Genomic DNA, 14,400 nt, shown 5'->3' with positions numbered 1-14,400 from the left:
CAACTTAGTCCCACAGCTTTTGCCTCTACTTTCTGTGAAGATGGGGATAGTTGATCATGCCTTTGATGTCTAAAGAGTGGTTAAGCTCCTCTCTGGTAGGGTGTTCATTCATTAAACTGGGAAGACCTGTTTCTTGCCTCCCTTTTTCAGTGATAGCCCAGGGCACACTGTACACAATTCCTATTTTCCTCTGGGGTTTTCTGGTCCTTACACCAATTTGCTTGGAATTTCTCCCTAGGACCCACTCTGCATAGACAGGGCCGAATATTTTTTGTATCTGAGAAGGAGGGTAGGTTTTGCTTCCTAAGAAGCTCTTTGCCTGAGATGGAGGCTTCACATTTCTACCCTAGACTGGTTCTGGAATGTGATTTCCAAACAGGGAAAGGGTATGACAGACAAGGTGGGGAGTGGGGAGGGGACAGCAAGGAAAGGGTAGAAAGTTGTGGAGGGCAGACAGGAGAGTTTGGACAGGTAGAGGGTTTAGAGCCTGGAGATGGCACTTGACTTTTCGGGCGGGTGAGGGTGGTGGTGGCGATGGGCTTACACACCAGGAGCAGTCCTTTAGGAGGAAGCGTGGTGGGTGCCAGCAAGCTCAGAAATGACCCTCCTGAGGGTCAGGGGCTCAGCTGCCCGAGATGGGAGCTGTGGGGGTCCTTGGAGGAAGGTCAGACGAACACTCCAGAGCACTGCAGATTCACTAGCAGGAAGAGCAGCTTGCAGCAGAAGGCAGTAGGTCCTCATGGCTGGGGGAGTGGGGGCAGGACCAGTAGACATCTAGGGCTTTGTTGAGCTCAGGGCTGAGACCTTTAAAATGAATGGAATCGAAAGAAGGGAAAACACAAGAAGCAGGAGGGGTAGACATGTGTTTGATTCACTTATCCTGCTACATGACTTGCCCTGAGATGGGCCATAGGCCTCGGGGGGCGTGGAAGACTGGAGTGGAAGCTGATGTTGCCTTGTAAGGAAGGTCTCACTGACCTCTGACCTCAATTCCTATGCCATCGCTTGTGGAAAAGGCTACCTCAGCGTGAGTCTACATGGGTGCCAAGAAGAAAAATATGATCTTGAAAGATCTTGATATTGACCAGAATGGTGTTGATGGTAGCTGTGCCGTGCCTGGAAGAGCTCACAAGTGCAATGTGACATTCTCGGCCCAGCAGCTTAAGGCACGCCCTGGCAGAGTGGACATGTTCCCAGGGGAGCATCCAGCATGGTGTAGGGCTCTCCAGGCCGTTTCACCCAAGGACGTACTGCAGGAACCTGATAATTCGTCAAGAAAAGAGGTGGTCCCTGATCAGTATTATCACACCTTTCCAGGGCTATTCTATCAAAAAGACCGTCACTCTAGACTTCCTCTGTGTGGCCTCAGAGGGCACAACAGAATTAGATTCATCAAAAGGAAAATCCTCCTGAACGTGAAGTGGGCTGCCTGGAGGAGGACTATTCCCAGCAAGAGGTGGAGGGGGTACTACGCGATGCCCAAGTCGGCTTCCTGCCAACCTGGAGTGGTTCCTGCGCCCCCCACCCCGTTTCCTCCCTTCCACATGTTCTTCCACTCAGACCTCTCCCTGCTCCAGGCCAGGGAGCCAGCTCTGACCCCCAGGAGCTCCACTGTAACACTCAGGGATTGGCCTCTGGCCACTCTTGCTGGGCGGGCCTGGCTCTGACCTCCGCTTCAGCTCTGGTCACTGGGCTGCTTCTGTCTTGTTCAGGAGGCCAAAGTTTGCCCTTTATTACCTAACTCTGGTAACTCATTACTGCTTGATATTGTGCCTGGTTTCCTCTGAACGCTTTTGAGCAGCAGAGGTAGTGAGGGAAGGGAAAGAAGGGGTAAATATGTCAGGGAAAAGCAAACAATCATCCTCTGAGGTTGTGAGGAAGGGGGCTGGGTGGGGGAGGGCAGGGAGAGCTGACAGCAGATGTTCGAGAACCTTCTAAACAACAATGTCAATTTTGAAGCAGAGGTTAGTAGGACTCAGAGATGCTAGCTAGCCTGTCCTCCTTCAAAGTTGAAGTTCTTATCCGATGGTCTCAGGTTTCCCTGTATTTTGAAGGAATAGTTGACCGCTGCAAGTCAGGAGGGCAAAGGGGAGGTTGGAATCTTGTTTGGAGCTGTTGCTATAGGGAAAGGAAAGGGTCAGCCTGGGGAATTGGGAAAGGATTGCCAAGCTGCCTGAGACCAGACTTAGGTTAGAAACCAGAGTTGGCCAGCCTTGGAGCAAGAAGCCACAGCCGGATTCCAGGTTAGGAACTGGCAAGGCAAATTTAGTAGAAGGTCAAGGGCCAAGGGAGAGGAGACCTCTGAGGAGAGTACAGTTGTCGGAGTCATTGCCCTCCCCACACTGTGCCTGTGTCCAGACGGGGATGGGAGTAGGTGGATAACGGAGCCCAGGAGAAACTCAGGGGAGAGCATGTTAGGGGTGTGGAGTTGCCTTAAAGCGGAGGGCAGGCTTAGTAGGGGGCATTTTAGAGGTGGAGAAATTCCTCTGATGAGGTTCAAGTGACGCGCATTTGGTTGGGCTGCTGAAGGGAAGTGGGGGTGAGGGTCTTCGAGAGGGTGAGGTCAGTGGACCTGCTGCCAGTGTGTTGACTGAGTTATTAGAAAGGCAGGGATGATGGCAGGGGGCCAGAGCCTGGTACACCGTGGCGCTCACTGTGCAGTGGCCTGAACTCAGTAAGTTCAGGGGGAGGATGGTGAGGTACAGGGAATGGTGTCGTGGCAGCTAGTAAATGTTGGGTAATGTATGCTTCAAAGGAGAGCAGAAGGGGAAGAGATGGAACTAAGTCGGAACGCAAGGCATGTTCGCACTCATCTAGACCTCAATGGGAGGGGCTCAGGTGGTGGGGCCAGAGTGTCCGGGGAGCCCCAGCCACCCCGGGACAGGGACCAGCTTCCCGGGCTGAGCTATGTATGTTAATGAACAGTAGCCCAAGACTTTCCTACCACAAGCGCCCAGTTACTCCAGGGCCCTGGGAAGTTCAAAACAACCGGGAGAGGGGGTCCTGGCATCACTAACAAATGCCTACTGATGATGCTTCCTCAGTACGTGCCTCTAATAGCAAATCTTGGATTATGGTTATTTCCAAATGCAGAACCACAGCATGAGCTTCTCTGTGCCCTTTCAGCACCATGCACGAGGTTCTGTCTATCTTTCAGGCTGGAGAGGTACAGACTCTCACATTCATTTCTGTACCCTCAGCACCTGGCATAACGCCTGGCATGGAGTTGTTAGCAATTACTTAATAAATACTTGCTGAAGGAACTGCCACGACCTACAGGATCATAAAGGGAATGCCTCATTCCTCCTTCCAAAGGAGAAAGCTAAAACTCAGGGATGGGGAGCAATCTGCCCAAGGTCACACTCAGTGGGAGAGGAGATTTAGAACCCAAGTCTCTGGACTCCAGCCTAGGACTTGACACCACTCAACAGGTCCTCTCTCTCCTGCTAGACTGTAAGCTTAGAGAGGAAAGAGACTGTGCCTTTCTGACCTCTCCAGCCCTAAGGGCCTTGGCACTCCTTACTCAGCTCTGCCCCTATCCTCATGAACGTCTGCTTATTTAGCTGGCACACAACAACAAGCTGGGAGGATAGATCGTACCCTAGGTGACAGGAGCAGGGCTCATAAAGGTTTAGGCAAGAAGGAAAGGGAGTGGGAGATTAAGAAGATGAGCTTTAACTAGAAAACGGTACAAGTTTGCACTCAGGATAAAAAAGACCTTACGAGCAGGAGTAGGAAAGACTTAGAAGAACGGTAGTTTGTGCTGAACACTCAGAGGCTCAGGATCAATGAAATAATTTGGCTGTGACAATGCTGTTCCTAGTGAGTGGGGCCCAAACAGAGAGAGGTGCTAATTCAGTTGTGGGCTGCCACGGGGTGACCTCTGTGTGGGTCACATTTTGGAAAAGGAAATTGATCAATCAGAGGGTCACTTGGGTGACTAGTGGTACCCTATCCGTGGTCATGTGATAGGTGGCCTCAAAGGGAAGTCTAGCTTCCTTGTGGACCAGACAAAACCTTCTGGCTCTGGCCCTACATGCCTCTTTCCCCATCTCCTTTACACTTGAACACCATGCCCACCAGGCTATTCTGTATCTCCGTATCTTTGCCCACACTGTTTCCTCCATCTGGAATATTCTGTCTGTCCTGTCTCCCCTGCCCCAACAGTCCACTTGGTGAGCACCTATGAAATTTTCAAAATCCTTCTCAAATTTACTGCCTTGTAAACCGTCCCAACCCAAACCCCGGGCAATCCACTCTTTTCTCTGTACTTTCATGCTCCCCTATACATAGTTTTATATTATACATTTCGTCTTCATTGTATCTTGTTTATATGCCTGTTTCTCCCATTGGACAAAAGTTTCTTGAAAGCACAGATCCTGTGATTCCTACCGTAGCACATTGCCCTAGCATGACCCATGGGTGTTCATACAACTTAAACAAATGAACCAAAACTTGAAGCATGCTTTCAGATATTTGGAGGACTGTCCTGTAGATGACTGAAGAGATTTTAATACATGCACCTCCAGACAGCCAACAGCAAGGATAAATGGGGGCATGTGGTCAGGAGATGGATTTGGGCTCACTGAGAGAAACTGCCTTCGTATTGGTCAAGACTCACATTCTATCAACAGAAGCCTAATTCGAAGCAGCTTGAGCAAAGAGAACTTTTTTTGGTACACAGATTCAACAAACTGGTCGGACTGCCAACCTACAAAAATGTCAGGGACAAAGCTGGGTTTCAGGGACACCTACAGCGATGTACCTGGAAGCCATCAGGACTCTGAGCCCCTTGCTTTTGCTTCTCTCTCTTTCAGCTTCCATCTTCCTCACTGCAGGCTGGCCTCCTCCGCCAGGTAGGAAGCAGGGCTGCTGAAAGCTGAGACCTCACAGCTCACTGCTTTCCAGCACAGAGAGGCTGCTTTTCTCACCCAGTTCCAGTTAAAAAACATTTTGGTAAAGAACTCCCATCGGCACAGCTTGGGTGTGAGGCTTACCTCTGTGGTCAGAGAGATGGGTACCACAAAGAGCCTGGCTTGAGTCAGCTGCCAGCCAACTGCGGCCAGGGATGGGGTCATGTAGGAATAAAGGCAGTTGCCATTGGGACCACACTGCGAGAGTGGGGGAAGAGCCATTTCCAAAACCAGTGGGAATGTACAGAGTGAAGCTTCTAGGACAGAGGGGTGGTACTTCTTTGCTCTAACTTCCTAAAGATCATAGCCACCCAGCTGCAGGCACTTTCTGGATGCTTCCAAGGATAAAGGAGAGAAAAAAATGGATAAATATTGGTCACTCCCAGTATTTAGAACCAGGTTTAGTCAGTGCTTACAATCTTACTCTTAGAAATTGTTGCATGGTTGAATTGTTTTCTGCGCATTAGGACTCTGCCATTTCCCCCCAGGGTGCTGAGAAATGGAGGCTGGGTGGAGTAGGAGGTCCAATTATTCTAGAAGTGGTTTTTGAGCCCTTCATTTATGCTAGATAATGGAAGCGAACGCAAGACACATCCGGAGGAGCTCCGTGGAGATGTGTGGGCTTGTCTAAGTCGTGGACCAACCGCAGTCACCGGCAAGGCGAGGGTCAGCCGGGGCTGCCACCAGGAAGAAGGGGGCCGGTCCCCGGCTGCGGTGGCGCCCACCGTGTGGAGCCCAGGCTCCAAGCGGCCTGACGTCCCTGGCCTTCGCCTGGCCTGCGCCACCCAGCTCCTCGGGTACTTCTGCACCTTCCGCTGCGCGAAGGCCGCGCGGCCCGCGCTTCCACAGTTGCGAAAGCACCCCCCTTTCCCCCCCACCTGCCGGGAGCGGGGGAAGGAAGGTTGGCAGGAAGCCGGGGTCCTGGGGCCTAGAATTTGGGGCACAGCGGGAGGCCTCCCGAGGCCCAGGCCCCGACGCCGGGCGGGCTCCGGGCGCTCCACGCGCGTGGGGCCGCGGCCCCGGGACTGGCCGAGCGCAGCGGGGTCGGGCCCTCGCGCGAGGCGCGGTGCCCCCCACCCCCGCCCCCCGGCGCCTCGGAAGCCGCGCTCGTCGGCCCGGGCCGGGGGAGGGACAGCAGCAGGTGACGACGGCCGGGCCGCGGGGCTATAAATAGGGGCGCGCGTCAGCCGCGGGCGGGAGCGGCGGCCGGCAGGGCAGGGGCCTGGCGAGCGCGCGCGGCCGGCGGCGGGATGGGGTCGCGCAGGGTCCCCGGGCGCGGCTGGGGCTCGGGCGGGCGGGCCGGGGCGGGGGGCGACGGCGAGGACGACGGGCCGGTGTGGGTCCCCAGCCCGGCCAGCCGCAGCTACCTGCTCAGCGTGAGGCCGGAGACCAGGTGAGTGGCGCGTACTCCCGGGGGGCCCCCGGGGCCAGGGGTGGGGTGGGGGGGTGGGGGGTGTGGGAGGTTGGGGGGGTTCGGCGGGCGGAGGCTGCGGCGACGCTCTCGAGGGCACCCTGGCGCCCTCCTCCCGAGGCCCGACAGCTGAGGCCGTGGCCCGGCGCAGTGGCCCTCAGGCCCCTCAAGGCTCCTCCTGACCCCTCAGGGCCTGCGGGGCCTCGGGCGAGGAGAAGGACCCAGCTCTGGGGGTGATTTCACAGGGGCCCGAGGCCTTCCTTTATCTCCCCTCGTCCCATCGGCACCCTCACCCCATACTCAGCTACTCGCTGGCCTCGGATTCCACAGTGAGCGATAAGGAAAGCCAGAGTGGCTGGAATTCCTCCCCCGGCTGGAAGGGAGGGGGAGAGCATTCACGGGGTAGGGGTAGGGGCAGAGTGGGAGCGGGCGAGTTGGGGAGGGGCGCTAGGGGGACCCCCCCCCAGTGGGGGCTGCTTAGCTCAGGGGGGTGGGGGTGGTGAAATAAGGTTCTTATTTTTGTGCAGATAAGGTTCTTCCTCTGGGCCCAGGGCTGTGGTCTTCCCCAGGATCTTTTGTGGGGGCCGGTGAGGTGCAGGGGTGGGATGAGGGGCTGGTTGGCCCTGTCTGAAGAATCAGAGCTCGCGGTTCTGAGGGAGCCAAGTGCCCTGCCCAGTTTGGGGGAGTAGAATGCCAAGGGAGGGGCCCAGCCGAGGAGCCCTGCACTCATCTGCCAAGAATTAGAGGTGTGGTTGCTTTGTTTTAGAAGCTAGACTACCCACAGATACAAAGACACACAGATAGTCAACAGAGAGGCCTACAGGCACTCAGAGGCCCCCAGACACCCAGGGACACGTGCACTGCCCCGGAGACGGACATTTCCTGCCCCCTCTGGGCAGCTCAGCTTCCCTCCAACTCTGGAGCCTGTCTTCCAAAGGGAATTGTGATGGTTGGCTGTTGGGATAGTGGTTGTGTCCTGGCCCCAGAGCTTGGCTTGTTGTAGCTTTATGCGGAAAACAGCCACTCATCTGAGAAGCTGTCTGGGGACCTCTTGTCCTCCATTCCTAAAACAGCACAAAAACAGGCATCAAGGACATTCAGGAAAAGTCCCAGGCACTTCCTCGTGAACTGGCTGGGTTCTGTTGACCTTGGAGTTGGAAAAGTTCAAATGTAACCGGAACCGGTTTCTGCATAAAACTCGTCAAATGGTGTCACATGTCTGGGGCAGGGCTGAGGGCTGGGGTTAGTGACTGAGTCAGACTGGACAAGGCCCCTGGCTTCCCAGGAAAGAATGCCCCTTTCCCCCAACCGTTAGCTCTATGGAAAAACTGGAATGAACCTTGGGCATTTATTCCCGTCGGTGGTGAAGCTGACTGCCTTGTAGGAGCCTCACACTTGTCTCCCACTTGTCACGGCGACTGGCCTGGGCTTTGCCTCCTGCATCTGGCCTTTGTCAATACGAGCAGAACACACAGAAGAGAAGCAGCGATGGAGGGAGGGAAGCGGGGGTGGCTTGAAAACCAGGCAGAAGAGGGAATGCAGTGGATCTTGACTGGTAGAGAAAAAGCTGGAGAGTGGACAGCTACCTGGCTGAGCTGTTGTATGGTAGATGATTTTTAATTGCCCGCCTGATGAGCACAAAGCCGTGTCCCAGCCTGAGAATTGCAGGCGGGATGGAAGTGGCCGGTCCAAGTCCCCTTGTACCTAAATGCGAATGCTACTTTTCATCAGGCCTTTGGAGGGGGCAGGGCTGGGGCCCCGTTGGGAGAGAGGGCTCCGTTTTGCCCCTGTTGGCGGGCTACAGACCCCCACAGGTCCTCAGGGACAGGAGGGCCGGATTTATCTCACCTCTGGAAAAGCCTCTGGCCAAAGAGGGAAGAATTCGACTGTGAATGGCTGTGATGGGGTGGGGGGGCGATTCCCAGTTCCCTAGCAAGGCCTGACTCTTGAGTTAGAGCGGGCAACCATGCAGTCTTCTGTCCCTCACAATAGCTTGACTGCCCGTGGGGATGGGAAGAAGGCCCAAGAGATGAAGGAGAAAGAGGGCCCCTGGAGGACTTTGCCAGCTATCCTTGGCTCCAGCCCAGATGAACCCTGACTGACCCAGAGTCCTGATTGAGAGGCAGGTTCTTTTCCACTCACTCTTGGCTCCAACATTTTTCTGGGTCTACCTCTATGCATGGAGCTCACGAGGCGTCATTGTCGGGGGCCCAGTGAGGATGGGCTGCCTCTGGGAGCTGATGGACAGCCTGGCTGGGGGCTGGGCCACCGGAAGCCTTGGCCCAGGGCTAGAACCTGGGCCCCTGTGCCTGTCTCCCCTCGCCTAACCCCACGGCCCTGAGGTGGTTTCCAGATTGTAGTCAGCTCAAGGATATTTCCAGTGCCCATGGGGGTCAGAGGTCCAGCATGCGGGGATAGTCCCAGCAAACTGTTGGTCCAGCCTCCTAGGACATCCACCCTCTAGGACCTCATCCCTATAGGAAGGTGGGGCACAGGGACTAGAGTGGGGTAAGGAACTACAGTCGGGTGGACACTCAGAAGTTTCAGAAGTCCTTGCCCCCTCATTTCTTGGAGAGCCTGGCCCACGTGGGCTCAGAGGAGCCGCAGGTCCTGTGATGTTTACTGCAGACAGCTTTGGAAGACCTCTTCTGTTCTGCTTGGGTCAGGCAGGCTGTCTCAGGCTTTCAGGGAAACTGAGTCATCAGGCTATTCTGTCCCAGAATATATGAAAGCCAGGAAGAATGGAAGACCCTGGCTTCCACAGCCAGTCCTGGCTGCCTCCAGGCTCACTTTCCTGCTTTACCAAGAGACCTTTCCTTCCTGGGCCCTGAATTCCCATTCTGTACAATGCAGGTGGCATTAAGAACTGTTGTAGGCCTTTCTTCACCCACGTTCGATGCCCTCAGATTCTGAGCCCCTTGCAGGCAGTAGAGGGAGACGCTCCTGCCTGGCTGAGGCCCTGAGCCTAGCTTTGGCCCGGACAGCAGGGCACGGATACAGCGCCCACCCGCTGAAGGCAAGGTTGCCTTGGCGGCGCAGGGCTCCTCCTGAGCCGGCTGACAGCAGAAGGGTGAGGCCTGGAGGAAGCAGAGAATGGGACAGCTGCTCAGACAGCTCTAGAGGGAGCCGGGGCAAGGTCACTGTCCCGGCTCAGCGTCTCCTCTACTTGCAGGTGGCACCTGTCATTTTCCTCTTGGAATGAGAGAGCTGATTCTCTCCCTCTCCTTCCCAGGGAAGAAATCCAGACCCAACAGAGGAGAGATCTCTCAATTACGAGGAGAAAGGCAAAGGAAGTTCATGGTCAGGAAAGGATGGAGTTGGCCAGTGTCTTGGAACCATGGGAGGTCTGCCCACGCGGCCTCCAGAGGATTTTTAAAAGCTCTTGAGCAAGGCAGCTGCGTCCTTGCCCTTCCCACCTTCCCTGGAGCAGCGGCTCCCTCTGGGGGGGCAGCACCCTTCCTGTTTGAAAGATGCTCTTGCATACCCTCTCCCTTCTCTCTCTCTCTCTCCTTTCCATAGAACAGCTGTTGGTTGCCTGCTGTCTGCTGAGCACTGTGCTGGGAGTAGGAAAGCTACCAGGAAAGTTAGGTCTGAAGGCAGGGCGGACAGTGGTTAGTTGAGCAGAAGGAAGGAGGGAGGGCCCTCTAAGCAGGGAGGCCAGAAGTATGGGCTTAGAGGCCACGTCCGTGGCAGTTAGGGACAGGGCTGGCTCCGGTGGAACGTGGGTGTTGGGAAGAAGAGAACCATGGTTGGAGTGGGGGGTGTGAGCTGAGCGGGGAGGACCTTAAGTGCCCAATTAAGGAGTTGAGACTCAACGGGAGGATTGTCGCATTTTTTTTTCCCCCAGGGAAGTGGTGTGATACGGGGTTTGAAGGAGAAGGGGGCTGAGGTGGTCATCAGAGATGGAGCCAGGGGGTCTAGATCAGGAAAGGGAGAAAGAAGGGCCAAGAATTGTTGACCAGCGAGACTTAGGAGCTGGAGGGGAGGGAGGCGTCCAAAGTGGCAAATTTACAGTTTGGAGTTTGGGAGGGTGCTGGAGGTGGCCCAGGAGCCCTGGAGTGGAAGCCGTGTTTTGGGGCAGAGGAGGAGTTTGGGGTTTTGGTTATAAAGAGACAGGCTCTCAGTGGAACTTGCTTGTGGTTGGAGATGCAGGCACAAGTGTCACAGGGCAGGCTGGGCTACCGGTCACAAAGGGAGAGCTCGCCTGGCAGGGACAGCTGGAGGGGGCCAGGGTAGAGGGGGTGGTCCCAAGGTCTCGCAAAGGGCTGTGCCACAGTGCTCCCAGGCTCCCCTGGAGGTGTTCGTGTTAGGAAAGGTGGAGGGAGAGGAAAGTGGGGTGGTGTCCCTGCGTGGGTCCTCTGCCCCCAGTGACCAGTGTCCACTTTGAGCTGCCCCAGGGTAGGAGGGGCGATCAGGGCCTGTAGGCATAATGGGCCTTGTGCTGGTCTCACCGAGCTGGGTGCCTCCTGGCTCCTGCCGAATTAACTGCTTTGTTTTTCTCCTCTTCTTTTCTCTTCCAGCTGGTTTGCCTTGTGTGGCCCCTTTAACCGTACTTTAACCTATTAATGGGTGCTCTCCAAGCCACCTGTCTCCTTCCCAGCACGTTAGCGGGTTTCTAAGAATGGGGGCTCTTCTCCCCCAAAAGGCCGAGGGTTGAAGCAGGAGCTGCTCCCCAGGCTGGTGCACTGTGGGGTGGGGAAGCGTGCCAGGCAGCCATGAGCCCCTCTCTGGGGGCCAGTGACCCAAGTGCCTGGGACGCATTTTTCTCAAAGTGCAGCCCCAAGGGGCCTCCTTCCTGCCTAACTATCCCCCTGGACTCTGCTGCATTTAATGAGCTCTCGGATTCAGATACCCTGGTGTCTGGTAGTGAGGCCACTTGCTAACCCGAGCAGGCCAACTAAGACAGCTGGTCCCTTTTAATAGAAAGGCCTCTGGGCCCCAGATGGTGGCCAATTAATACTCTGCTGAATGTTGTTGGTTTCGCCTTCTTTCCTTGCTTTTTTGGCCTAATGATTCCATTTGCTGTTTTCGCTTAGCTTATCAAGCAACCGGTTGTCTCACCCCAGCTCTGGAAGGTAAACGCACATTGCATTACATTTCTCTGACTGCTTTTTTTTTTCCTTGGGTCTGGGCATTGAAGGGCCTCGGGCTGACAGTTTGTGCACTGACGGGGCTGCATGGGGTGAGGGGAGGGCCGGAGGGTGGTGGTGGGCGGGGGGTGTGAGAGGGCACTCCTGTGAGCACGGGTCTTACAGGGGCCAGAGCTGATGCTTGCATGGACTACTGAAAGGCTTCTGGGGACCCAGAAATAGGCAAGGCTTCCCTAGGTGCGTGCTGCTGTGTCTCTGTGCCCCCAGGAGAGGCACCACGGGGCCTGGACAGCGAGCCACCAGGCATGGGCCCCACTTCCCAGTCCGAGGTCTCCACGGTGTTTATAATCCCATGTCTAGGTTGGACCCCTTATTGTCGATCTTCTGACCAGGGTTCTTGCCTTACATGGTTTCCCCCTGAGTCCCTTAAGTTCTTCTACCACCTCTTTCTCTAATCCCCCTCTCCTTTGGCTCTCTCCACCCCTGCAGGACTGTGCACTCTTTGAGGTCAGGGAGCACCGTGTTAGCGTTTTCCTGCATTCGCTTGTTCTCTGCACCTGCTTCAGAGGCAGGGTAGGACCTGAGCAGGCCCTGTCAGGGTTCGCCCGTGGAATGCCTGTCCTCTCGCCTCCCGAGCTGGGGACAGCTTTTTACTGTTGCTGAGCTGACTTTTATAATCAAAGTGGGAACATTTCCTGGCTGTCTCCCACCACTTGGGCCTCCCACCACTTGGGCCTCCCACCATCTGGTAGATTTGGGGAGAGTTGCCTACAGTTTCTGTACACAGAGAAAGATTCCTGAGTAGCCAGCTGGTGTCCCAATAGCTAATAACGTCTACAGACACGATTAGGACCTACCATGTACTTTCCCTTGATATAGGAGAGCATTGAGGAACTTTGTTCTGGGTTAGTTCAGGGTCTGGACGGGTGGGAGAGAGGACATCACAGACAATTCAAAGTGGAGTGCTAAGTGCTAAAAGAGAAAGGTCCTTGGAAGTTTATTTAAAGCAAGGTAAAGAACCAAACCTAAGGGCAGAATCCGGTTCCTCTGAACACCACGAAAGCCAGTGATTCTGGTGTTCCTTAGAAACACATGATTAGGTTGTGATCTCCTTATGAAGTCACAGAGTTGGAAAGACTTGGAGGTGTCAGGGTGGGACCAGACAGTTTCCAGATATGTGGACTTCTGGCTTTCTAGGACCCTGGAAGCAGCTCATTCACAGTCCGTCAGAGTGGTCTGGAGTGGGGGACAGAGAGCGGGTGACATTCGGTGGACAGCGTATGCAGAGGCTCTCCCTGTCTCCTCTCATGCACCCCCACACCCACCTCCCAGAGGGCTTTCGGCTAAGCCGTGCCATGATTTTCCCATGTAAACATTTTCTGTAATGCAGCTTAGAACCTAGTGTGGGAAGTTTGAGAAGATGAGTGTTCTTTCCCGTTCAAAATCAGTAAGGACACAAAATGACGACTACCTGTTGCTGAATATCTCGCATGAGCCTGTAAGAAGTTTTGCTCTTTCCCGGAAATTTCCTGGAAACAGAGTTTCCCTCTTTTCTCTTGGGCACCCATTTCCCGTAGTTTATCTCCTTAGATGTGTCCAAGCAGCTTCATCCTTATGAGCCTAAGCTGAATATTGGAGCCAGGCTCATGTTCATGAGTAAGATAGGATTCAGGTTATGGAGGGAGGACTGACCGAGGGCTGTTTTGAATTAGCTGCAACATCATGGAAGTCCAAATCCTTTTGGCACAACAGTTTCCTTTGGCAACTGTTGGTCGGGATTTGGTATGCCCCAAAGTCAGAAATTTGCTCTTAGTGTGAGAGCAGCAAGAAACGTTTTCAGATGTTATGTTCCTGAGTGTCAGGGAATTGAAGGACCGTCTCTTTCTGAGCGGTTAGAGGAAAAGGAAAAGTTGTACGCGAGAGAGGAGTTCTAGATGAGAGCATCACAGGGAGTGTTCTAGAAGCCTGACTGCAGACCCAGTTCAAGCGTTCAGCTGTGTGGGAGGTTAGGGTCCCCTTTCTGGGTAGTCTTTGTCAGGGAGGGCTCCTGTCAATGCCCCGAAGGCCCGGGCATCTGCATTCCTGTGGAGACACCACGCCTGGACCCTGTGGGTCCAGAAGTCTTACCTGCTTCCGGACACTCTTCCTGAGGATAGAACCTTTCTCCTCAAACTCAAGTCCAGAATGACATGCACAGAAATGATGAGTTGAGTGTGGAAGCTCTCCCCACAAAGCACAGGGTTGTAGCCTCTTGTTGCTGTGCTCGCACAGACCTTCTCCTGCCCCCGGTGGAGAGGGCTCGAGCCGACATGCATTGCCTGGGTGACAACCCCTCCTCTGAGGCACAGAGAAAGGCAGACCCTCCCGCTTCTGTTCACTTCTCCTCCCTCACGGTCCTCACTGCTGCTCACAATGGGCTGTGTGAGTGGGGAGGGCTGGGCACGGCTTGTGCACCAGACAGCCTGGCTGTGTGGTTATGCTTCATGCCTAGGGACGCATTGTGTCTCTGCGGGCCCGTGAGAGGGTTTGGCATGGTGGTTTGCTTCCTGTGCCCAGGAAGGAGAGGGCTGGACATGCTAAGCAGTGTTGGTGAGTCCGCGCTGGACTCTGTGAGCCCGCAAATGCCCTTGAATTCGGGGAGGCCGACTGTCACAGTGGAACTAAAAGTCCTGGCTTTTGCAGGGATGGATCTGGTTCTGGTTTGGCAGTCGTGCTGGTTGGTCTTGGAGCTGGCAGCCGCGTATTCCCTTGTGCATGTGGTGTCCAGGGATGGTCCAGGAGCAGACTCTCTTTTCTGATGCCCCAAGGAATTAGAGTCTACCTTTGGATCCAGATCCCTGGCATTGGCTGGCTTATTCTTTGTCTACTATGGTCTATGCTCATAAGTTCGGGGGCATTTCTTTTGAGCCCAAGCATTAGGGGAGACCCCTGAACTGCATCTCCTTGAGGGTTAACTGGCTTTTCCCTCTTTGGCATGAATGGAAGC

General features: G+C 54.9%; 1 protein-coding gene across 2 annotated transcripts in view; it reads left to right on the top strand.

Annotated features, from left to right (window-relative positions):
- The first annotated feature begins 6,143 nt into the window (after positions 1–6,143).
- Positions 6,144–14,400, top strand: part of ALPK3 (alpha kinase 3) — a 49,868-nt gene continuing 41,611 nt past the window's right edge. The window contains exons 1-2 of one of the 2 annotated variants that reach the window (XM_025892986.2): positions 6,149–6,306; positions 11,361–11,399. In XM_025892986.2, the coding sequence (XP_025748771.2) occupies positions 6,164–6,306; positions 11,361–11,399 (182 nt within the window). In that variant the 5' untranslated portion in view covers positions 6,149–6,163. Of the gene's footprint in view, positions 6,307–11,360; positions 11,400–14,400 lie in introns of both variants that reach the window. The other variant, XM_073882216.1, reaches the window with a different exon arrangement.

This window comes from Callorhinus ursinus, unplaced genomic scaffold (assembly GCF_003265705.2).
Source record: "Callorhinus ursinus isolate GAN/ISIS: 27379988/994484 unplaced genomic scaffold, GSC_fseal_2.0 scaffold45, whole genome shotgun sequence".
NCBI lineage: Eukaryota > Metazoa > Chordata > Mammalia > Carnivora > Otariidae > Callorhinus > Callorhinus ursinus.
Note: the sequence above shows the minus strand (reverse complement) of the source record. Positions and strands in the feature narration are given on the sequence as shown.